This window comes from Xiphophorus hellerii, chromosome 6 (genome assembly GCF_003331165.1).
Source record: "Xiphophorus hellerii strain 12219 chromosome 6, Xiphophorus_hellerii-4.1, whole genome shotgun sequence".
In the NCBI taxonomy this organism is placed as follows: domain Eukaryota; kingdom Metazoa; phylum Chordata; class Actinopteri; order Cyprinodontiformes; family Poeciliidae; genus Xiphophorus; species Xiphophorus hellerii.
In genome coordinates, this window is record NC_045677.1 from 5,103,020 (window position 1) to 5,127,573 (window position 24,554).

General features: G+C 41.7%; 2 protein-coding genes across 3 annotated transcripts; one reads left to right on the top strand and one right to left on the bottom strand.

Moving 5' to 3' along the window:
• Positions 1-336: 336 nt before the first annotated feature.
• LOC116721953 (angiopoietin-related protein 3-like) lies at positions 337-5,246 on the bottom strand. Of its 2 annotated transcripts, none has more exons than XM_032565994.1 (7): positions 4,519-5,246; positions 3,595-3,705; positions 3,299-3,428; positions 2,786-2,914; positions 2,354-2,449; positions 923-1,195; positions 337-841 (listed from the first exon to the last, which is right to left on the bottom strand). In XM_032565994.1, exons 1-7 carry the CDS (start codon positions 5,023-5,025, stop codon positions 660-662), a joined length of 1,428 nt encoding a protein of 475 aa, XP_032421885.1. In that variant the 5' UTR covers positions 5,026-5,246; the 3' UTR covers positions 337-659. The 2 variants fall into 2 exon arrangements, with proteins under 2 accessions (XP_032421885.1, XP_032421886.1); XM_032565995.1 differs by having other exon boundaries at positions 3,311-3,428; positions 4,519-5,212.
• A 3,354-nt stretch (positions 5,247-8,600) lies between these two features.
• On the top strand, positions 8,601-23,734 carry LOC116721952 (KN motif and ankyrin repeat domain-containing protein 4-like). Its single transcript, XM_032565993.1, has 9 exons — positions 8,601-8,919; positions 16,163-17,602; positions 19,765-19,840; positions 20,455-20,742; positions 20,910-20,994; positions 21,333-21,552; positions 21,633-21,775; positions 21,906-22,106; positions 23,096-23,734. The coding sequence occupies exons 1-9, from the start codon at positions 8,910-8,912 to the stop codon at positions 23,186-23,188; spliced, it is 2,556 nt and encodes an 851-aa protein (XP_032421884.1). The 5' UTR covers positions 8,601-8,909; the 3' UTR covers positions 23,189-23,734.
• The last annotated feature ends 820 nt before the right edge of the window (positions 23,735-24,554 follow it).

The following is a 24,554-nucleotide window of genomic DNA, read 5'->3' on the forward strand; positions in this document are numbered from 1 at the left end:
TGGTTGTTAAATGCTCAACCATAACAGCGCAAAGAGCTACATATACATTAAATAATAATTATAATTATTAATATGTTATATATATATATATATATATATATATATATATATATATATATATATATATATATATATGTTATATATATTTATATATAACATATTATATAACATATAATTATATATAACATATTAATAACATAAAATAAAATCCAAATCAATTCCTTTCAACTTAAAACTTACGAAACTTTAACAAAAGCTGCAGGTGTGTGTCTATGCCTGATGAAGTTTTGGTTAAAACAAGCTTGTTCTTCATTCAGTGAAGTCACTCACAGTGAGTAGAATATCCAGAAAGTTTAATCAAGAAAGAGCAGTGATACATCGTAGGTCCAGCATAGTAAAAAAAAGGTTTCTCAAGTAAACAAAAAAGAGAATGGAGCTCCGACTTTAAAAAATGTTGTTAATTTGTCACATGTAATCAAAATAAGTTTGCCAAACTTGCTTTATTTACGTTTGCTTAACATTACAACCCAATAAACTTAATATACTTACTTGGATGAATTTAGTTTGATTAGTTGTGACAAAGGGGCTGTTATTTGATTGTATATAATGAGTGTAACAACTAGAGATAGCAGGTGATGGACCAGAGATGGACAGCGGCATCAGAGGGAGTTGACAGAGTCCATAGGACGGATGGAGATCTGTGTGAAAGCGAAGGAATGAGACGTCTTTCGTCCTGACCTCCACTGTATGCCTCTCCTTCGCTCTGAGCGCCCATTGGCTCGCACGCGTGAGTACCTCTCATTAAGGTTGGTGTCGCCACAGGAGCTAAACCACCATCCCCCTAAAAGTGAAGGAGATGATGTGTTGTCCAGACGTTATGACCACTCACGAAATTCTGCCAGGTGGGAAACGTCTACTTTACCTGATTGGGGGTGGGGACATCTGGATGCCCAGTGGCGGCCGTTGTCTCTGTCCTTGGTGGAAAACACGACTCCCGTGTGGTTGCTCAAGGGGTTGGGCAGACTTCCAGACAGATAAACGAGTCGTATGGCATAGTTACTCACTGGGCCTTCGAGGTAAAATCTGTATTCGATAAAGTGTCTGTTCTGCTTCCAGTCTTCCAGCTGGATGTGAAGGACAGAGTTCCCCTGCGAGGCAAGGGAGTACATTTTCTTGAGGCCCAGCCAAAACTCACCTGTGAGAGAAAGAGGGGCCAACAAGTTTACCACGGACAGGCAGAGGGACAGAAACAGAGGACCCAAAGCACGTTACAATGAATTGTTTTTGTGATGACAGAAAATGGGACCTCCACAAATAATTATAAAAAGTTTACACACAAATAATTTGACATTTAATCTGTACAAGTTGATGGGAAACAAATTTGTTAGAAAGAAAATACAAAAGAAATAAGAGTTACAACAACAAGGTTGCAGAATTGCACACACTAAACTCATCCTTTGTTGAACTGTCTTTTGATTTAATGTCAGCACTCTGTCTTCTTTGGTAAGAGTCTGTCAGCATCCTACAATATGCCTGGAGTCACATTTCCAACATGCCCAAAACATCTGCGGCTTATTTTAGTGTCAGGTCTGCAGAAAGGCAATACTCGAGCAATATTTATCTAAAGCTGCGGGTCTTTAAATAGCATTAAAATTCAAGTAGGTGAACCAAAATGTCATGGGAATGACTGAGTATTCCATCATTCCACGGTTCCTATCTCCACCAGTCATTTGGCAAGAGGCTGGGTACACCACAAGGCAACATAGAGACACACAAGAAAGAACAAGCATGCATACACACTCACACCTAAGGACAACTTAGAACCTAACAGTCATGTTTTTGGACTGTGGGAGGAAGACGTTGTTGCTGCAACAAAACAGTGCTACCAACTGAACCACCATGCACCACTTTATCTCCACTGATGAAGATTCACTCACATCGGCATACAAAATGCTTGAAGTGTTTAAAATGGCAACAGACTTGACCTCATTTTCTGATTGATTCAGCTAATAATTATTTGTCCAGTTGGTGGCACGCTAAGATGGTCAAGATTAGTGAATGTGACAAAAAGTAACTTTCCGTTCTGACAAGCACATTGTGAGTTTCACAGCCTTTATCCCAAAACGTATGCAATATATACATTTAGCAGAGACGTATGTTATGGCAACACAGACTTTATGTACATCACGGGACCTGGTGTTTGATCAAGTGTATTGCCTTTCTTCACATTTAAATAAAGACAAAGCCTATTTTAAATGCAGCAGTGTATGTGGCACTGAAGTGATCAACTTATTGTATTAGACAAATCTCCGGGATTAACTTGTGGAATCAGATAATTCAAACAGTCTCTCACCTTGCAACTCTCCAAATCCATTTTCATACTTTTCCCATGGTTGATCAAAATTCATTGATCCATCTCTCCTTTGCTGGATAACTGTCGCTCCACGACCTAAAGGCAAGAAAAGTCAGGAACTGCACAGTAAAACAAATTATAACAGCCATTTTCTAGAATCAGCAAATATATGTCATATAGAAACTCAAAACTTTTTGAAACCTTGAAAATATATTTGTTTTCTTTTTACTATCAAACAGTTTTATCAAAGCTTTATAAGCTTAAACAGTTGAAAGTACCACATCTGTTGCTGATCCTTACAGTAAGGCTTGCAAAAAATCCTGAGTTGGGCAAACAAGGAATCAGCGTAAATTACTGATTAGTGGTTTATCCAACAACTTATGGATCCAAAAACAGTCTAAATGTTGCCGTGTGGGAAGAAATGTGGCATACCTCTGCTCATATCACAAAAGACCATGAAGGGCTCTGACCCGTTGGGTTTGATGGCGTAGGTCCCGTTTGCCCGTTCCCCTCTGTCAAACAACTCGCTGCAGTCTGACGGGAAATCTGCTGCAAAAAGAACTACAGGAAAGAAAAAAGAATGGAAAGATATAAACAAAAGCAAAGAGTGGTGGTGAACACTAAAAGGATACATAGGGGAAAAAATCAGAGTATTTTTCCTGATGTTGCAGATGACACAGGAAAGAGAATGGAATGTTGATGTTGTTAGGCTAGCATTAGCAACCTTTACAGAAAGTAAGTACAGAATAAGCAGAGTAGATACATCAGACCCGATTGGGTCTGAATTAAAAATAGTAGCTTCTCTTATAATCAGGATCTAGTTATGGATCTAGGAGATGTAGTCCCTTGTTGTGAATCCATTTGCAGAAAACATCTTAGAGTCTATGCCTGATTCTAAGCTCTGAAGTCAGCCATTAAATCTTTAAATCTTCTTCTTCTGTTTACTATTCATCTCACTCATCGTCGTGCTGCTGCTGGTGTCTGAGGTCAGGAAGGGGGCGGCTGTTGGTAATTCAGACATGGAGACCTCTGCCATCTTCTCAAAGGTTTCCTGAGCCGATGCGCTGGCTGCCAGCTGTGGACGTGAAAGACAGAAAAACATTTCAGTTCGCAGTCATAATTGGCACATCCACTCGTAGTGGTTTGTGAGCTCCTGTTCAGCAAAAAAATGTGCTTTAAAATATTAGTTTAATTTGCAGAAGTTAATATGCTGAAATTGCTGAGAGATTTGGAGCCTTTACTTTTTCTTCCAGCAGCTTGATCTTCATGGTCTGGTGGTCCAGATGCCTCCCTTGTTCCACCATGGCTGCCAGCAGGTTATTAATGCTCTGCTCCTGGCGCTGGATCACTTCCTGCTCAACAAGTGAATTACATTTACGGTTATTAGATTCCTGTAAATATGAAGTATATGGAGAGCCAAGAGGAGGAAAACGTGAACAGAACTTGTTAAAAGTCAGTATACTGGAACTGCTGGGGATTCATAATGCACCACCTTGTTGTGCTCACAACAACACTGACAGGTAGCTTTTGACGCTTCAGACGCTTGTTTTAGGCCACAATTTTTATTTTTTTTATATTGATGAAATAGTTCTGGTTCCACAGGCAGAATATTTAACTTACAACATGACAAAAAAATATTTTTTACAAGTGAAATAATCAGCCAATGAAACCAGAACTTTTTAAAATCAATATTAAGGAGTTATTGATTTAAAACAAGCTACTCCATCTTGCTAAAAAGTTGCTTGTAAATTAGTTTTGTGTTATTTAAAGTGTATTTGGATGTCTGCACTAGAAATTAGATTTTAAAAAAATACCTGTGTTTCTGCAGTGTGCTTTAAAAAAACTACTTTGAAAACTGTTTTTATTTCTTCTGTTATTAATCTAACACCCTAACATGGGCATTAAAACTGGAAATTGGACCAAAACCTACTCGAGTGAGTGTGTTTCTGGCTTTGGTGTGTTAATTTTTTGGCCCCTATTTAGTTCCATACTATAAAACAAAGCTAAATGCAGAATGAGAACTCAAGAGTTTGCTTGATAAAAAGTTTCCCTTTGATTATTTTCATGAAACGTATAGAGACTTTAGGGTTTATGTTCAAACCATCTAACATTTCAGAAGCGTACGGCATAAAATCAGAAACCTTCCCTGAACACAGGTCACTCACTCTGAGGCTGTTGATCTCTGCTGCCTGCCTGACTGTCACCAGGTCCACAGACAGGCTGCTCAGCTTCTCCTCCATGATTTCCACTTTGTTCAGAAGTTGGCCTTTCTCCTGCAGGATGCTCTCCACCTTGACGCTGATCTTCTCAGACAGCTCCTTGATTTCCTCGTTGTGCGTGTTGAGCACGGCGGCGGTTTGCTTCAGCTCCTCCTCGCTCTCCTTGATCTCCCCGGCCAGCGCCGTCAGCCGGACGAAGGAGCGGTCGAAAATGTTCAGCTTCTGGAAGATGGTGTTGATCTGCCCCTTTGTCTTCTGCACGAACTCCCGCATGCTCTGGCCAAGCTGCAGGAGGCCGCTGGACAGGAGGTGCACGTCGTCCAGGGGAGCAAACAGCGAGCGGGTTTCAGGCAGAGCCTCCAGGCCCAGGACTGGAGGCTGGCTGCTGTCACAGGGGACAGGCACAGAGGCCAGGACCAGGAGAAACACGACAGGAACCGGTGTTGTTTTCATGTTTCCCCCTCCCCCGGTGTTTGTCTGAGCTGTCAAGCTATCAGCTGGCTCCTCGGACAAAGAGCCACTGGGTGAAAATTTATAGCTTTATCCTCCCTCTGGGATCAAGTCAATGATTAATCCTGATCAATATAACAGCATTTAAGTAGGGCGATGACAACATCAAAAAAAAAAAGTTAAAGATTGATGTGTTTTTTGGTGTCATTAATGGAAGAAGCAGACAAGAAATTACACATTTGCCCCACTAAATGTTTTTGAATTGAATCAACTGCAGGAAGAAGTAAATGTTTTAAACGTTAATGGAGCAGTGTTGTGTGTTTTCCAGCTACGTCGTGTCATTATGTAGCACAATCGAGTGACTATGTTACCTTTAGGTTGCTATAAGAATGATATGTATATATCAAGTCAAATATGACTTAAAAGAAATTTGATTTTATAGTTGGGCCTCTGTCTCTTTAAGAAACTGCTCTTTTTGAAATCTCCACCAATGTTTTCGAATACCTACTTCAACGACTCTGATGAGCTCAGATTTCTTCCTCCAAACGTCTCTCTCAAATCAAAACCCTTCGAATGCGAAGAACCTGCGGCCTTGTTCACGAATGATTCGTTTCAGAGTCTGTTACATGACAAGGCTGTTCCAGTGTGCCAACAAGCTTTCCGAACAGTTATGGTTACAGCTGATTTGTACTCGAGGACGATGCCAGCTGGGACAGACATCTGAGCGAACTGAAAAACGTCTTCAGATTCCTCCATCTGTTCTACGTTTCTGCAGTTCTTTTGCCAAAGGTCATCCCTCCCCCACTGAGACTGCGCGCCCCTTTTTCTCCAGTAAACGTTTACAGTTGAAGAAGCTACTAGCAGAATAACAGCCAGTTTTTTTCCCCTCACATGTCCAGAATAACCGAATACGGCTTAGATTTCCTTCACTTTGCAATCTGAAGAAATGTTATGTTCTCGCTAAAAGAAGAATCCTCCTTTCTCTGACAGTAGCACTCTCCATCCCCCAAAATGCTAATTTGGAAGGGAAAATTATGCATTTTATTATATTTTTTACTTTCCTGCCCTGAAAATCTACATCTATGCGTCAACAACCGACAGCACATTTCTCAAGTTGTGTTTTAATATTATTCCAAGCTGGATTTATGCCTCACATCTAAATATGATTGAGCTGTAAATCTTTCTCTGAGACTAGATTTGAGAAGATTTTTTTTTCTTGCAGTCTGGCCAAACTAACGGCAGCATGTGGTCAGTCTGTCAGCAGTTTTATTTTTTCTCCAATAAAGATTTGTTTTTTTTCTTATCCTCCCTCTGATCAAACCGCAATCCCTCTCAGAGTCACTTGTCTGCTGGTAATGGAAAAAGGAGGATCTTTTACTAATTCCTTTTCCATTCATGGCAGGGCAAATGACCTAAATTGCAGTTCTTTACTCAGCGTTTCATGGGTGTTGCTTTGTTTGTTTTGCTTTGGACTTAGACTGAATTATCCACAGAGACGTTTGTGGGTTGAAATTGATGGGAAATGCAGTTCCTGTAGGACTCTCAGGCCCCGAACAGAAGCACAGACACAGTAAAAATAAATGGGAAGGAGAGATTTACAAGGAACAGACATTAAAAAAAAAGTGAAGAGACTCACTGGACCATGTCAGGGTTCATTGGAGTCTGGGAACATCCATTTAAATGTGCTAGGACACTTAAACACAGAAATTATATGTAAGTGTCCTAAATTTTTCCTTAAAATTTGAACCAAACCAAGGTTTTGATCCCTGCAATTATTTATTATGAGTGGGAGAGGAGTGGGAAGAAGGTCAGAAGACTTGTTGCATGTGAGTAAAGTTGCAGTCTTTAAGTGACTCTCCAACAGGAGCCATCATGCCACTGAACATAGCCACAAGTGCTTGGAGTACCTTTAAAACAGTTGTCATACCACACAGTACAGAAACCTGAAACCGTTATGCAAGAAGGGCCCCATGCGTCCACTCTGCACAGAAACACAAACCAACTCCCTTGGCATGAACTCCTCTCAGACGGACACAATCTCCGTGGTCGGACGAGTCCAACTTCACGGTTGGGATGCTGTTGTCAGTTTGTAAGACGACTATGGCTGAACATTTCTTATCCAGTATCCTTATGTCTCCAAATATTTTTAGAGTGATGGCTTCTTCCTCCCTGAGTGGCATTTGACCCCATGTAGGTATAGTGGACTCTTTCGTGTTCGCAGTTTTACATTTGTGGACTTTTCTGTGGAATGAAGCTCCAAAGTATTCAATGAAAGTTAGTGCAGTTTTTCATAAAGTACATCTAAAATCTAAGAAGGAAAATACAGCTTAGGAAGCTGAAATACTTTGGCACAATGTTACTTGACATGCTATTGGCTGGCTCTGGTAAAGGAGTCAATCAAAAGGCGACATTCATTGTCCTTTGCGCTGATTGGCTGTAGTCCAAAGACTGGAAATATGGAACACTGCGGATGTTAGCGTCTGCTGTATACTGTATAGCGCCCTACTATACAGAGGAAACAACACAGTTTCCACTGTATACAAAATACAAAAACATTACACACAAAACAATACTGAGGTCAAACAATCAGGGAATCCACAGCTTAGTGTTGGCTCCAGAAGCTGCAGGATGCATATTATGATGCATAATGCATATTATGTAGGGGTGCACTGATAATTAATTGGCCCAGTGTTCCTTAATTTTGGATGAGCAGCCCATACTTGGATGAGAAACCATCTTATCTACATTCAGAAAGTCTGAAAATCAGCCATTATCCCTTTTTGTTCTCCCGTGACACAGGGCTAGCAGATGTGTGTGCGTGCGTGGTTAATAGTCAATAAATTGTTGCCAAAAAAAAAGGAAAGTCCAACTGCCTTATCACCATTCAACCAAAGGAGGCCAGTAGTGAGAAGGTTTTAGGGAAATATTGCGGAACTAAACATTTTTACACAAATCTGTCAAAATTTGCATAGAAGCATAAAGACACAAGTCTAGATAACCTATTAAGCAGTTTCTCAGTGACCCTGAATATTAAGGTATATTTAGTGTTTGAACTATTAAAATATACTTAGACCAACGAGTATTTATTGATTTTACCTATTGTGATTGTGATAAAAAAAACAAAAAACATGCATACAAGGTTCTGGACATTAACAAAAGCAGCAACGCTGAAAGTCCTATTATGGCGAAATCCAGCTGTTGACATGTATGACTTCAAAGTAAGTGATTGGTTTTACCACAATATATCTGCCTGCAGAGGTCAAACAGTCTTGACCCATGTGTTATTATGATCCTCTGGTATTATAAAGAGTTGGGCATAGATGCTGTTGCCCCAGAAGAAAATGCTGGTCACGTTCTGAAAGAGGATCCATAAAGAACGAGCGGCATGCCACTCTGAACATGATCACACAGGAGCCACGCCACAGCGGATTAGGGTTCTCATACCAGGAGGTCTGTTTGTTACCTATGTTGCCCTTTTTAATTCTGGTCAGAACTCAGCTTCCCCCCCCAAGTCTTGCTCACATGCATCAAACTTCAGACACTCCTTACCTTCCTCCTTACATTTCTAGTCTGGTCTCGGCTGCCGTCTGGAGGAGTGGGTGTGGTTCTCTGAGTCTATGCCTCCCTCTCAATCAGTCATCCTGGCTGGACGGGAGACAACGTAGGAAGGCATGTTGCTAGCTCCTCCTCGTTCAGACGCTCTCCTTCACACACACACACACGCGCAAGCAAACCCAGCTTCTGTTATGGCAGGGGCCGCGTGGTGGCATTTCCCAGACAGCCGAGGCATGCTGCCCTCCCCGCCTGCTGAGGAGACAGACAGCAGGCAGAGCTGAGCAGCAGACAGCAGAGGACCGTCCAACAGCGAGTGGAGGAAAGTGCTGAGCATGTCCCGAGGTAAGAGCTGACAGACTATTCACCTTGTAGCATCTCTCCAGGCTGCTCGCCACTGTACGGCTGGGTACTTAATCAAAGTTGGGATGCTGAACGCTGACCTTGACCGCTGAGGGACAGGAAACTGGCTGATCTGAATTCAGGGTCAGAAAGTAGTTGATCTTTACTGCGACTTGACTAAATGCTGGGAGTGAAGCTACAGCCTTAACGTGAAAATTAACAACAACTGTGAGACAAGAACTTTGTCTTTTAAAGACACAGCACTGCTCCTGACATTTAAACGTGCGTCCCGTTGAGGAATTCAGCTGAACTGGCAAACATGCGCGACCCATGTGAACACACACATAGGCGGCACACTTTCTATTTTAACCCCGCTATGTTAACATCCCGTCGCTTTCTTCCTTTGCGTGAAGCCCCTGGCAGCTGTTTCTGCCATGCAACGGGAGCTTTGGATGCCACAACTCCGACCCTGTTGCTGTTGGAAGAGGACCAGGACGAGTCCGGCGGTCCGAAAAGTCCAGAATTACTGAATAAGAGATCGTAGAGGGTGAAGGGTTTCTAGGAACTCTGAGGGCAGTTTGTGATGAATCCGAGTTTGACAGAAAAAAAAAAAAAAGAGAGACAGAGTGGAAGGGGTAAGAGGGAGCACAAGTCCAAACATTTGGCTTCGGTTCCTAAATCAACTCTGAACAGAAGATGAGGTTCAGAGCTATGTGCTGGAAAAAGCCACAGGTTGTACGGCCAAAAAAAAGGGGGGGAGAAGCAAGGATTTTTCCAGGAAAAGAACAAAGACAGTGAAACATGCAGAAATATGCATACTGTGGAAAAAAACAAAGAAACACGAAGAAAGAAGATGAAAGGCAGAAAATGTTCTGCTTTTTTAGTTTAACTCTTGAGAAACTAAGTTTATAAACTGCTTCAATTTGGTAGCAAGCTGCTGCACTGTGAATGATCCAACCACAGAAATAATCCCGGCGTGGTCAGAAGGCCAAACAGGACGACCACGATGGCTGTGTAGGTTTATCAACACATTCCCACATCTAACTAACTTCAGGTCCAAACCCGTCCAATCAGGTGTTGATGCACATCACACACCTGTTCCATCAAGCTTTTACACACTGCTATGTTTCTGCTGAGGCAGTAACATAGCAGCCCCTCATTCATTCATCCGTCTCCCGTAACGGCATTATTGGGTTGGGTTGGGGGGGGGGGTGGAGGAAAAATGAGAGAATGTGAGGAGAGGAAATGGAACTCCTGCGTAAACAGTCTTCACCCACTTCAAAATAAGAGCATTAATATAAATGTCAAACTACTTGAAGGGCTAAAAGTTGATAAACAAAACTTCACAGATGCCAAACTTTATTCAACTGACAGTTTACAAAACAGCCAAGAAAATTAGCACTTTAGAATTTAACCGGAGAAATTATTTAGGGAATGCTAAATGTTTCCAAAGTTAGCAAAAACGCAAAAAGGCTATACCAAATGTAGTCCCGCTATTAGCCCCTTAGTGGATTAGCGGAAGTGTGCCCACAACTGAGTAAAGATTAGAGGAATAGTTTGAGACTGCTTGTTACTACTTAACCTGCAGGAGATAACTCTCTTTTTAACTTCAGTTTATTTAAATCCAGGTTAGCAGGTTCTGAAGACTGAAGCTATTGAGGCTAGATGAAAGGGGACTTCAACCATAATAAAGTTTTTCCCGTTTGAAAAACGTTACTATGCCTTATGAGTCAGCTAATTTATGAACCATTAAACCACTGTCAAGGTAGCCATCTTCACAAAAGCAGATCATTATTTCCACAGGAAATGAAGACTGGGGGAGGTGCTCCATAAATGATCTTCCTGTGTGACAAACATACTGAGAATAAAACATGTAATGTGTCCAATTGTCAAAAAAACCCCCAACAACAACAACAACAACTAAGAAATCAGATTTCTTCACAGCACTATGATATTTTTTTCTTCCTTCTTTTACTGTATTTTATATGCAGCAGTTTGATTTTCATGCCAGGTTATTGGTGGTGCACAACCTCCTTCCTCCATTTTCTGTGTAATTAATCACCAGATTGTGTGTAAAATAAAACACACTAAAAGCTAATCTGTTGACTGTTTAAGCTTTTGAGAGAACTTCATATGAATATAGGTTTCAAATAATGACCTTAAACTGAGATATTCAAAAGTTACGAGGAAAAATAAATTTTTGTGTAAATGGTTTACAGACTTAATCTGTCCCAAAGTGACACTTTAGGGGTAATTTGTGTGTTAGAGAGGCAGCAGGCACCTTATTAATCATCAGTAAGAAAAGAGCTGGGAGTGAGAATGGGCTGGGTTGGGTTGCTGTGGCATTTTGGTTTTCTATTACTGGGTGTGAAAATTAAAGGTTGGATCTCACAGAGCAACAACTCGTCAATCAAAGTAACCCTGTATCACAGAAAACCACACTTTGTTTTTTTAACTTGAGGTTAGATTTTTAAGTGAGAATATAAAATCATTAGTTAAATATTTATAGATGTCATAAAGGACTTCTGTCCTTTTTGACATGTATGATAATATGAGATACCCTCCTAATGCAGGTTCAATGGCTTTACTTTCTCACGACTAGAAATCCTGAACGGTTTCCCTCTGTTGTTTATGCCAATATTCTGGACACCACTAATATGTATTATGTCATATGTCTTTGCAAGTGTCATCAATGAGAGAAGTCATTGACTTAATACGTTTTGGCCTTAGCGGCATCTAATTTTGAAGCTTTTGTCATCACTACTCTTAGAGATTGGCCCGATATGCTGTGGTTTTTGGTGAAGAATGCTGTGGATAGACATGGTGTGATTATGAGGTTTGCGCTGATGCAGGGGAAGTTTGGAGGGACGTCTCAGCGGGGTCATATTCACCCAGAGGAGACAGCCAGCTGCTGTGGGAAAGCAAAGCTGTCCCTGGAAGAAGAAGTGACATTTCTCTTCAGGATAGATTTAAATTGTTTCAAAAGATGAATTAAGAAGTAACAATCTCCTTTGAAAAGTTCAGTGTGCAGCAGCAGCAGCAGCAGTAGCAGTAGCAGTGCTGCAGCTCCCAGCGCTGCTGGTTTGCTGGGGCCTGTTTGGGGTTAGGCGAATATTTTAAAGTTTTGTTTCTTGGGTTTCCTGTGAGGTGGGCCCACGGCTCCGAGCACAGACAATTAAAATATGTGCCATGGACATGTGGACATAGTTAGGCAATGACTCTGGAAAATTACCTAACCCTAATTCTGCTATATTGTTTCCTCTGTGGTAACCTGGTCTGGAAGAAATGCACAGGTCTATATTTATAAGTAGGAAATAGAGAGCTTATTGGCAACAACAGGCAGCTTTGATCACATGTCTGGTAGATGGTTGAAAACCAGCTGTCTGAAACCGGATCTTCCGATTATCCCGGAGACATCTAAGCACATTTTCAACAAGTGATTTGTCAAAACACCCCACACAGCCTCAAAGCTTCCCATAAAGTTATGAAATTTGGTGAAAGTGAAATTCACAATTTGTGCTAGTCTGTTTTTAAAGCTTGGGCACAGTGGTCTTAATGATCTATAGTTTGTAAACTACCTAGGAGTCGTCCTGATATGTGCTTTACTTCTGGTACACGTGTGTGTGGGCTAAACTTAAACTCTTCAGATTGACGGCTGAAAGATTCCTGTCAAAGTCAAAAGTCCTGATGGGAAAAGAACCTTCTGGAACAGACAACAGAGCCGGCCCAAAGTGTCAGCAAACTAAGGAGCATCCCTGAACATCAGCGGCCTTCCATAAATGCTTGAATTTAAGCACAGACCACAGATCTAAAATGTTCATTTGTCTAAAAAGAATGAGAATATTTCTAAGTTTGATTTGATGGTTGCAGCATTGATAAATTAAAAGTTTTTAACAATAAAAGAAAAAAAGTTTAAAGGCATTGTAAAGTTTACTTTGTAAAAGCATTTTTAAAAATCCTCATAGTGTGATAGTTACAATCTGATGCCACGTGTTTAAAGCTTTCTTTGTGTTGGAGCGTGGGTTTGTCCGTCAACACATCTCAGCAAATAATAACCTGTTATCGCAGGCTGGTTTAAGCTCCGCCCCCTCTCTCAGATTCCATCACATCAGGATCAAAACACTGAAACCAACTCAAGTTCTGCATAAGGTCCCACATGACCTTGGGCCAGCCCTGAACAGAAAGTGTTAAAGCATGAGGGAAATAAAAAGAACGATCATGTTTAACGTTTATGTCACTATGATAAAGTTTTCAAGCCTCAAGAACTTCTTTGGTATTCTATGTGACAGACTGATCCAAAGTAGAGCATCATTAAGAAGTGGGAAGAACATAATATGTAGAGTTGTGTGTATTTGTATTTAACCTTTGCTCTGACACTAATTATTAAAATCCAGTGTAACTGAATATTAATATTATTGTAATATATATGTAATATGTAATATAATGTAATATTATTCCCAGATAATATTATATTGTTTAGGTTAAAACAGCATTTATGACAAAGGGGACACCCTAATATTGACCCTTTGCAACTACATCACTTAATCATTCAAAGCGCCATTATGTAGATTGGAAGTGAGAATCGGGAATATTGAACTGAGCGGCTAAAGTTGTTTTTGTCAGTTTATTCATGGTTTCTACTTGCTAGAATCAAGCTCATTTGTCTGTGAAGCTAACACACCTGGTTGGGGCTCATAGACGGCGGTATTTACAGAAGCCTGAAACAGCTAGCTTAGAAACCGTCCCATACCTCCTCCCTCCTGAAGAGATATGGGACGGTTCAAATGCCTGAATTCACACCACATGATTTATGTCACTATGTCATAAACAGCGTTTCCCCTTAAACCAGAGCAGCCTTAAAAACGTAAAGAAGACGAGACGCTAATTATTTTTTGCCATACATGCTAGGCTCCATGACGGCGTTTCCATGGTTACTTATGGTTAGACGCCATCTTCTCCATAATGCGATATTTGATATCTTTCTAAACATACTTACTTATAAAGTACAAGAACGTTAATCTTCTTAACCTTGCATAAAATGTTTGCTGTAAATCCGTGGTCACACCGAGAGCTGCCAGTCATTATGACTGACTGCTGCTATCAAGCTTGGTTTTGACCCTCGTCTGTTTGTGCAGCTGACCGCGCAGCACCTTGTGACCATTTTACTGCGAAATCAACTAAATAAACGTGATATTAGGCTGCCACATGTACGTATTTTGACAGGCTTTATACAGGAGAGCTTAGGTTTGAACATCGATCGTGGTGGAGACAGTCACGTCACGTGTAAAGGGTTATATTGTCATATTTGTTTATTTATTTTTTATTAACTTGTGTTTATTTAATTGCTTAATTAACCGCTACAGGGTTTGACTTGTGATAAAAACATGTTATGCTTACTACTGGCTACCTTTGTGCTGACTGACATATGATAGTTTGCTGTGATAAACACTGTCAACATTGTTGAAGTCAGTTCATCTAGATCAGTGTTTTTCGACCCTGGTCCTCAAGGCAAACTGCCCTGCAAGTTTTAGGCATTCCCCTGCTTCAGCACACATGATTTCAACTGATGGCTGATTAACAGGGTTTTGCTGAATTGCAATCATTTGAATGGGGTGTGTTGAAGTAGGGGAACATTGATTTTTTAAATTCAGAGATGCTACGTTACAAACAAAGATGATTTAGATCAAATTATCCCCCCTACCCCCCGCCTTTTTTTTTTAACTGCAAAAGGTTGTAGCAACACCCAATGACATACAGTACTTTCTCTGGATACATTAATCTTTCAATAGTTTGTCAGGGCAAACTTGGTGCTTGATACTCGGTTTTAAATAATCTAAAAGCTAAGTATCATAAAAAAAAAATCCAAATAAATTCTAATTATACAAACTAGCCATATTCACATTGAAACTTTTTACTTACCATGTTTTGTTTGAAAGTGGAGAAGTCTTGTGATATCTGCAGGTCAGTCTTGTTGAAAATGGAGGCTTGGAGGCCACAAGAGGGGTGTGGCTTCTAAAGCTGGTCTTCAATCCAGCCAACTGAATACAATTTTTTAGCAAATATACGGGAGGTCATCCAATCATTTGAATGTGGTTTTCTGGAACAGAGACACATTTAAAATATGCAGGACCTAGTGATCACAGAGGACCCGAATTGGAAAATTGGTTGGAAATGACTGCAACTAAAGGCAGCAAAACTTGGACCAAATTTTCCCGAAAACATCTAATTATATTTTGCCTATCATTTCAAAATCCTGATGTTTATCTCTTAGCTTACCAAAGGAGCTTGTCACCCATCTTTGATTTGCAGATTTGTTGCTGTTTACCACTGGCCATCAGAGGGTGCGTGAATGACAGACACTCAGATTCTTAGCAGGGTAACTTGGGGGTGTTTGTCTGTTTACTGCATAGCTTGCATTGTTTGGGGCTGTGGCTTGGTGGCTGCGGCGCCTCATGATGACAGCAAGTTCCCGCAGAGGCCGGTGGTCAGGGGAGGAAGAGAAGGGAAGGTAGGAGGAGAGAGGAGGCCAGGTTTTAAGGAAGATAGATGACAGATAGTATGGGAATTCTCCATGGATCAACTCATTAAAGAAGGGAGGAGTGAAAAATATCGTGCGGCTATGAACTAATTGACCCATATGTTAGAGGAAGTCATACACCACTAAAAGTAGATCCAGAATGGGAGAGAAGATGCTGAACTGAAGGAGAACCGTTGTGGAGTAGTGACTCAGAACAATGGCTGCCTGTGTTTATGTCTGTAGGAGTAGGGCTTTTTTTTTTTCTTTTTTAGCGATGCTGCCCATAACTGCTGGGCGAAACAGTCACAAACTATTTTCAGCTCTCGTCCTGGAAACCGTGGCTGTAATCAAAAGAAGATCAGGCCAGCCTCTGCTGAAAAAACTGCTGCTTGGTGCATGGAAGAAATGAATCAAGTCTTTGGGAAAACAAGAAAGTTAATGGGTGGAGAAGGAAAAGCACAGCTACTGAATGTTTGGGCTTTCTACCTTGTTCTGCATGCCAGACTCTCAATTTAGCAACATGCTTAGTGTTATACTAAAAGAAATTAAGATAACAAAATGCCAAAATGTTTGTTGACTAAATTTAAGCAAATATTGACATATCTTTTTCAGATTGGACAAGTTCAGCCAGACATTTTGTAACAAATTGATTTACAGGATTTTTAAAACATTGGAAGTCCACCAATCCTGACTTTTATTCCTGTTGCACGTTTACCTCCCTGTTTACAGGTCTCATTGCCCGTCACAAAATGGCTGAGAATGGAGTTAAAGGGAAGCCCCCATACTCGGTGGAAACCCCGTACGGCTTCCAAATAGATCTGGACTTCCTCAAATACGTGGATGACATTGAGAAAGGCAACACCATCAAAAGGGTTCCCATTCAGCGCCGAAGCAAAGGACCCCGGGCCAGCACTCTCCCCAGGCACCTCAACTCCTCTGGTTCTGGCTACAAACAAAATCCCTGGAGGTCGACCGGAGCTCTTGACCCCAGATCCCGACCGTTCGCCAACCATCACCATGGGTGTTCCTCTTGGACTTTCGATCACAGGCCGCTTCTCTACCCAACGGGGCTCACGTCCCTGACAGAAATGGAAGCCAGGATCAAGGAGTTCGACGAACAACCTCTCGGAGAGCATATCCGGCCTCATCTCCTGCGGGCCTCCAGTTTGCCACTCACTGTGCTGCTCAGACAAGAATCTGAGTCCACAGATGACAGGAGCAGCATCCAGAGTTCAAGAGATCACCTCGGAGGAAGGAACACCTCCTGCGAGGACGTGTTCCTCTCAGACAGCCCTCGCCCACAGGACTGCTCGGGGCTGCTGAGGCGCCTGACCGAGGCTCTTGAACGCGTCGGAGAACTCGAGATGGAGGTGAGGGTTGTTCCTGAGCTCAGAGCTCAGATCTGCATCCTGCAAGAAGAAAGGGAAAGACTCCGTCTGGGCTTGGTCCACCACGTCCCTCCATCATCAGTCAATGGCACCACAGATCTTCATACTTCATCACCCTATGGCAAAGGGGATGTCCTGAAATCCCAACGAGAAAGTCATGTCATGTTTTCCAGAAATCACAGCGTCACAAGCAAAATAAACCCCGTGAATGATTGGAAAACCAGCACAGATCTGGACGAGCTGCTGACCGTGACGTCCCTGCAGGCTAAGGTAGCGGCACTGGAGCAGAAGCTCCATGACACTGAGCAGGACCTCCAGAGGACGGTAGGACTCCTAAAGGAGCAGCAGCAGGAAAGCAGGAGGAAAGATGAGAAGATAGAATACCTCATCAGGAACCCGGGGGTGTGGGTCCGCGCAGAAAGGGTGGTGGTGGACCAGGAGGGAGATGAGACCATTGTGAGGTCCATCGAATCAGAGCGTATTCCTGCCTCATCCGTCATCTCAAGAACTGTACCCTCACATGCTCAGAGGCACCAAGACTTAATAATGTCTGATGGGGGCACAGACACATTCATTATTCGCCATATTAAGAGAATCAAGAGTCTCCTGGACCAGCAGTGGGAGTGTGTGTGTGGACAGTTCGGAGAAAAGGGAAAACCCCTGAAACATCCGGATCCAAAAGTCAACTCCCTGCAGCAGGAGATGATGGAACTAGTTGACGTCCTCATGTCTGGACACAAGCACCATGAAGACAGCGATGGGCAGAAGATCCAGGACAGAGGTGATGCTTTTTGGTCATTTTAAGTCTCTGATTTTCCAAATGTTTCAGGGATAGTGAACACTGTTACACTGCAAAAACACAAAATCTTACCAGGTGCTTTTGGCTCAGTTTCTAGTGGGAATATCTTAGTGCACTTGAAATAAGACAAAACTGGAAAAACATGAGCTTGTCTTAAGTCAATGTGTCCTTAACATTGATGAAAAATGATTGCTTCCTCTAGCAGGTTATTTCACTTATTACATGATATTTTCCCATTTTATAAATGAAATGGTCTAAACTTTTTCATTTATATAAAAAGTGCTTGTCATGAAACGCTGAAAAGTTACTTTGACTTCTTTCAAGTGTACTAAGATAGTTCCACTAGAAACGCAACCAAAAATAATTGGTAAGATTTTGTGTTTTTGCAGTGTACGGGTTACAAAGGCAAAGCAGACAGTAGGTTTTCAGTGCATGTAAACTGGATCATTAACCTCAAAGGCAAAGTCTTACCAAAGGAAGAAAAATCTAATCATTGTTCTTAATCGTCTTAAAATTTTTCCTAATAAAAGTGAACACATAACTTAAGTCGAAGCTTTACATAATTTTCTTTTTAGTTTTTCTTGGAGGATATATTCAGAATACTACTTCTGATTTAAAGTTAAGAGCGTCATTGTTTTCAATTCCAGACCAAACATGTAATGTTTTTGAAATAGCTGCATTTCACTGTTGCAAAATGACAATATGTATCTGTAGTTCAAGGTCAGTAAGAAACCAAGAAAAACAAAGTAACTGTAAAAGTATTTAGCCCCTGTTAACCTGCCCAGTCAGAACATTTTTTGAAACAATGAAACCAAGAAAAAGTGGTATGCTAATGTATTAAGTTCAAAATATTACATGTATCCTCACACACAAGTAATCCAAATGCTTGAAGATAAACAAACACAGGTTACTGATAAAATGTCTCCTGCCACGTTGACACTACATACAGATTTTCGCCCGATCACAAAAAATCTAAATATAGTGATATACAAATGTAGGAATTGTAAGACTGTTATAATAATTTTTCTTTCATTTCTGAAGCAAGTGTTTTATTTGTTTGTTATTTCGTTGTTGTGCCTTGAAAGGCAAGTGAGAAAAAAACATTTTAGATGTCTTTTTCCTAAGTTTGTTCTAGAAATACTTTTTTCTGCCATGAGAGGCACCGATGTAAAACATCTGGTTTTACCAACCAACTGCTGCTTAATTTATATACATAGTAAGATTGTTATAGGGTAACCTTCTACACTCAGTAAAAGTGGCCCTTAACGCAAATTAGGGATCTCCTGCCACTTATCATGCATTAACATTAATGAGCTACATTCATGAGGATGCCAATTTTGGATTTTTTTTCTCCAGATATTCCCAAACGTTAGCATGCCATGTAGGTTCAAAAATGTCATATCAGACACAAAGAGAAGTGTTTTGATGTAAAGCGCTGTGTGTGAAGGGAGACTGAAACTGCACCAACCCCACGAGGAAACATGGTGTTGGCAGAAAGCTTGTTCGAGGTCACAAAAGACTTTAGACTAGGGTGGAGGTTTACCTTCCAGAAGAACGACTCTAAACATGAAATCAGAACCACAACTGTGGCTTTCAGTCATATTTATGCTTTGGAATGACCTACACAGGTTCAGAACTTTGTGGTTGCAACATGACAAAATGCTGATCATAGCACCACTCAGGTGGTGCTATGGTCATGAGAGCAAAAGGGTTGTAAATACTTTTGACATGAATCAGGTTTTCCTGCCATGTGAACCCAAACAGGAGGATCAAACAGGATATGATCCAAAACTGATATTAAATGTCCCTAAAGAGTTTGTGGCACTTTTTTAACCATTCAAGTGTCTCTTGAGACGCTCAGGAGAAGTGCGGCAAATGTCGCTGTCGGACAGCAGGGAAGCGGGGGCGTTGTCCTGTCAGACCATCGGTTCCAAATGCAAACACACAAACTTGTAAAAACGCACACGGGGTCACTGCGACCACGCCACCAGGCACAGAGTTAAAAGCTCGTTGTATCCTCATCTCCTAAGACCACGTGAGGGTTAAAATAAGTCAATTGATCAATTATCAGATGTATAATCTCATCAGCTGGATTTGGTGTTGCTTATGTTTGATCTCATTGTGTGTATTTGTCTTCTCTTTAGCCTCTAAGTCCACCCTGGAAAGTGATGGAAGCACCCCGACTCTAAAAAAGCTGCAGTCGGAGGATGCTAATGAAGGGTTAGTGGATACTTCTCAGAGACTTCTTCAGCCTTAACGCTTATGATTATTGGTTCCTCTTACTGAAATTGAGGCTCTTTAGGCGTTTTTTTCTCTGACCAAGAAAAAAAAAAGACTTCTTGATTTTGGTCTGGGAGATGAATACCAATCCATGTGAAGCTGTCAGTTAGACAAGACCCACATGTCTAAAGCCGAAATGAGGGAAGGCAGACAAAGCCTTAAATACATGCTTCTTTCATTCATTTAGGTTTAAAGACTCATAAGAAGAACAATGCAGAGTCTGCCTCAGAATATTCATTATGTTCAGTTTGTGCTTTCACTTTCAGCTACTGAAGCTTCAGAATGATTTGACTCCAATTATTTTTGACCTTATAAAATGAATAATGCATTTGAGCTATATTACATAAATCCTTGTCTGGTCTCAATAATTGAATCAGGGAAATGGTCGACTGACCCTATTCTTAGTCAATTATGATGAGAATCTAGAGTCTAAAAAGGATTTCTGAGAGCAAATCAAGTCAAGCTGCTTTTATCAATTTAAGGTCATCGCCAGGATAGTAGATGCAGCTAAAAGGTGTTAGTGAGGATAAAATGTTCATTTCATTTCACTGTAGAGTCCAAATGTCCACAAAAGGAAGTGCGATTGGCCAGGACAATGGGAAGCTGTGTGGGGAAGCCAGTGTTGTCCCTCGGGGGATGGAGGCCACCCAGGTGGATGTACACCCCGCAAAGAGACGAGTCCAAACCGACGAGTCCAAACAAACATGCCCAGAGGGTCATGCAACACCGGTGGGAGCGATATCAGGACAAACAGATGGAGGCACCGTGTTGCTGGAAGCTGAGGGTCCAGAGAAAAAGTCCAAAACCCTGGAGGACAGAACTGGCTCGAATACGAAGGGAAGGTGAGAGCACCATAGACTCTGAATCAGTGTCTGATTAAAATAAATCCTATTTTGACTGTCGAGATACAGTATGTCTCTTACTTGTAAATGTTTTATTGGAGCAGATTTTGAAACAGGAGGCAGATTATCTGTACCGTTCCTTCACTTATGTTCTCTTCCACTTCCAGGGACATACTGAGTGCAGATTTTATGTCTGCTTGTCATTTTGTTAAGGATCACATGGACATCACAGAAAATCCAAATGATGACATGGTAAATACCCTTTTCATTAAACTCCTGGGAAGGAGAAGACATTAACGTAAATCAACTTTACCAATAGCCTAGGAGTTTATCCTCTCAGTCAGATAACTGATGTAAAAACCTAACATGCAGTTTTATTCGCAAACACTTGGGATTCCTCTATCAGTAGTTTGATCATGGACATTTGGAATCGATCTGTCGTTTTCTGGGTTGTGACTTGTGTGTTCAAATGGATGAAGTTGTGTAAAATTGTACTAGAGAGATTGGTGGATAATTCTACATTATGAACTGGCCCAATGATGGACAAGCTTGAGATGCTTTGATTGAGAACTTTCTTGGTTTCTGTCCAGAGGAAAGCTCTGGTAACAATGTTCCAGCACTGGTTTGGCGCTGCGGCGGAGGAGGCCTCCGAAACCAGCAGGGTAGCTGCGTACCTGAAAGAAGTAAAGAGTGAGGCACCACCTCTGCTGGCGTTCCTTGTCAATCTTGCTGACGACAATGGCAACACGGTGCTCCATTACAGCGTGTCCCACTGCAACTACGGCGTCGTGAGCGTGCTGCTGGACACGGGTAACACGGTTGATGGTAACCTTTGCCCTAGGAAATGCTTTTGCTGTACTGTAGTTGACAATAGAATCTCTTCTGTAAAGGCATGAGTGACGTAAATGTTCAGAACAATGCTGGATACACAGCTGTGATGCTGGCGTCGCTCACCGCTCCAGATGGGCCTGCTGGGATGGAGGTCGTCCGAAAGCTAATGGAGCTGGGAAACGTTAATATTCGCTCCAGTCAGGTAACACTGCACAATCAATCTGTTGTCAAAAAAAACAAACAATCATGTTATGTCAAGACTTTCTTTTTGTTTTGCGAGTCGTTAAAGTTTGAAGGGTTTTAATGGTCAAAATTTGTTTCTCTTACCACAGACAGGCCAGACAGCTTTGCACTTGGCAGTGAGACACGGTCGAGTCGTCATGGTCCGCTTGTTGCTGAGCTGTGGAGCCGACGCCAACATCCAGGACAACCAGGGAATGACATCCCTCATGTTCGCATCAGAACGAGGCCACACACACATTGCAAGACTGCTGCTAGAAAGAAGTCAGTGTGACCTGACTCTGACTGACAAGGTAAGACTACAGCCAACAGCTAAATCCAGTTCAGGTTCATCTCAAAGTACGGCACTATCAGCAGTCAGAGCTCCAGACTTCAACAACAACATGCCACCTGTGAGACTTCTTGATCGATTGCTCCGATCAAGAAGCCACCGACAGGAAGGAAACCTGTAAACGGTTTCCTTCCTGCCTGATTTTTATTCCAGCCATCTTGAAGAGAGATACCTTCTGTGGTTTCATTCCGATGTGGGGAGAATGTACCAGGACATCCTGCACGTTCACTGCTAGCTGCATCAGACCAAGCATGGCCTTTCTGTACAAGAGATACCCTAAGGCCAACTTGAACGACACTGTGTTAATATTTCCCAGCCCCGGGCTCCCAGATTGTGGGACAGAGGAGAGCCTGACATCTTTGTCCACAAGGGTGGGATTGTTTGTTACTTGCCAGGGAAATTCAAGTCTACAAAAGAAATCCACTGGGATGAACCTGTCCCTCTCTTTTTCTCCTGGCTCCTATTCCTTTGAGAGATGGACGGATCTCAAACTAGAAGAAATAGTTATTCACACAAGGTGTCTTGGGAAAAGCAAACAAAAAAGACTACGCAGATAAGATACTGAAAGTTCATTGATTAGTCGAGCCAAATCTCTTTAAAAACTCATCAGTAGAAGTAGATTATATGCTTTTCTTTGCCGTTTGTCTCTACTAGTACTGTTCTAGTCTGGTTTGTTAGGTGTGTGTTTGATGTTTGACAAATGGTTTTCTAATCTAAGCATTTCTAGAGGGGCGTAAAATCGATATAAATGTCAGAATTGCAAAAAAAACAAAGGAAAAAAGTCTCAAATGATGTGTTGATGTAAACTGTTATGTCTACAAATGCTAACATTGCTAACATTTGCAGGACAGGTCTTTTCGTCAAAACTACAACAAACATTGACAAAATGTCAGACCACCTCAATTTGTTTTGCCAGTGTTAATGTGTCCCCCCCCCCCCTTCCTTTCTTAGCGGGGCCAAACTGCGCTCTCCATTGCCAAGCAAGGTTCCCACACTGACACAGCGGCCCTCCTGCAGGCCCATGCTAAGGCTCGAGCTCTCTGAAAATGGGAAAGATCCGCCAGTTCATCATCTTCTTTGCTTGAGGCACCTAAAAAGAGGCTAAACAGTTTATTTCCTGATAGTGTTTTGTATTTTCTGAACTGCTGCATGAGCATTAGCTTTTAGCCTTGGACGGGAAGCCATCAGATCAATAAGACTGTACACAATCAGTTATTTACAGCTAGGAATGACTGGTGGCTGTTGATGCACTATACAGTAAATATGATTTATTTCTTATGTTTTCATGTGTGATTGTTATAGTTTTCTCAGATCTTTGCACAGCTTAACTCTGCAAACTATGCAATGGAAAAAGTATTTATTCTTAAAAGTTTTATTCCATATGAGTATGACTTATGGGTAACAATCAACATGTTATATATACAGTATGTGTGTTTAAAGGGACGTTTTTAGCAGCCTCTAAATATATTTCTGCACTTTCCATCCAAATTAAATAGAAGAAAGCAACTGATGCAAGCAAAAATCATATCCTTCTAGGTGTTAAAATAAGCTGCACACTGTATATCCTTCAATAAATCAAATACAATGCTGTTTCTGCTGTGGTTTCTAGAAATGAGTGTTGCATGAGAAATGCGGCCAGCAGGTGGCAAAATTCCTCCATTTCAACCCATCCCAGCAAAATCGCACACATCAGAAACCAACAACACACAGAACTGACTTGTTCAAAACGACAAGGTCCGAGGGATTACACGGGATCCTTTTCGAGTGCGAAAAGATTTGTGCTGATTCCAGCATGGAAGGGAGGGGGAGGGGGGAGAAGGAGATTCACCTGCAGGTCAGAGGTGAAAAGGAGGTACGTTTGGTCGGCTCACACACCTAACGTGGGAAGAGGCGGGGCTGCAGAGGGATGTAAGGCCTCATGTTTGCGAGATAAGACAAAAGGGATTGAGTGCGGGGGGAGACTGAAAAGACGCAGGATTTCTGTCTGACAGAGGAAAGCCATCTCATTTCCCTGGAGGATTTCTCACAGCCACGCTGGAGAGCCCTGCTGCAATGACCCTGAGCAAATATCCCTCAGAAGAAGAGGGAGAGGTAGATGGAAACGGGACGCTTTTCCATTACCCAAAATGTGTAGCCCCATCAAATGAAAAAGAGAATTTTGAAAAGGTAACATGTATTTCTCCACATCCACTAAATTAAGCCGGGCTTCTTAGCCTGTGCACCTCAGCATGGGTATGTTCCTCCATCCCCCACCAAAACAGGCTTTAATGTCACAATGAATAAAGGGGCTCATCTCAGCCTTTGTGCAACAGTGAACATGTGTGACACCTCTTTCGTCCGCTGAAGGCACCAGTCGACCAAAGAAACAAAGAATTACATATATGTGTATACCACATAGCTCTCATACTGG

Coding starts and splice junctions, on each gene's coding strand:
- LOC116721953 (XM_032565994.1), bottom strand. CDS start 5,025: ATGAAAACAACACCGGTTCCTGTCGTGTTTCTCCTGGTCCTGGCCTCT. Junction 3,706..4,518: donor CAGAGATCAACAGCCTCAGA/GTGAGTGACCTG, acceptor CTTGTTGAGCAG/GAAGTGATCCAGCGCCAGGA. Junction 2,450..2,785: donor CTTTTGTGATATGAGCAGAG/GTATGCCACATT, acceptor TCTTGCCTTTAG/GTCGTGGAGCGACAGTTATC.
- LOC116721952 (XM_032565993.1), top strand. Junction 20,743..20,909: donor GGCTCGAATACGAAGGGAAG/GTGAGAGCACCA, acceptor TTCCACTTCCAG/GGACATACTGAGTGCAGATT. Junction 22,107..23,095: donor ACCTGACTCTGACTGACAAG/GTAAGACTACAG, acceptor TTCCTTTCTTAG/CGGGGCCAAACTGCGCTCTC.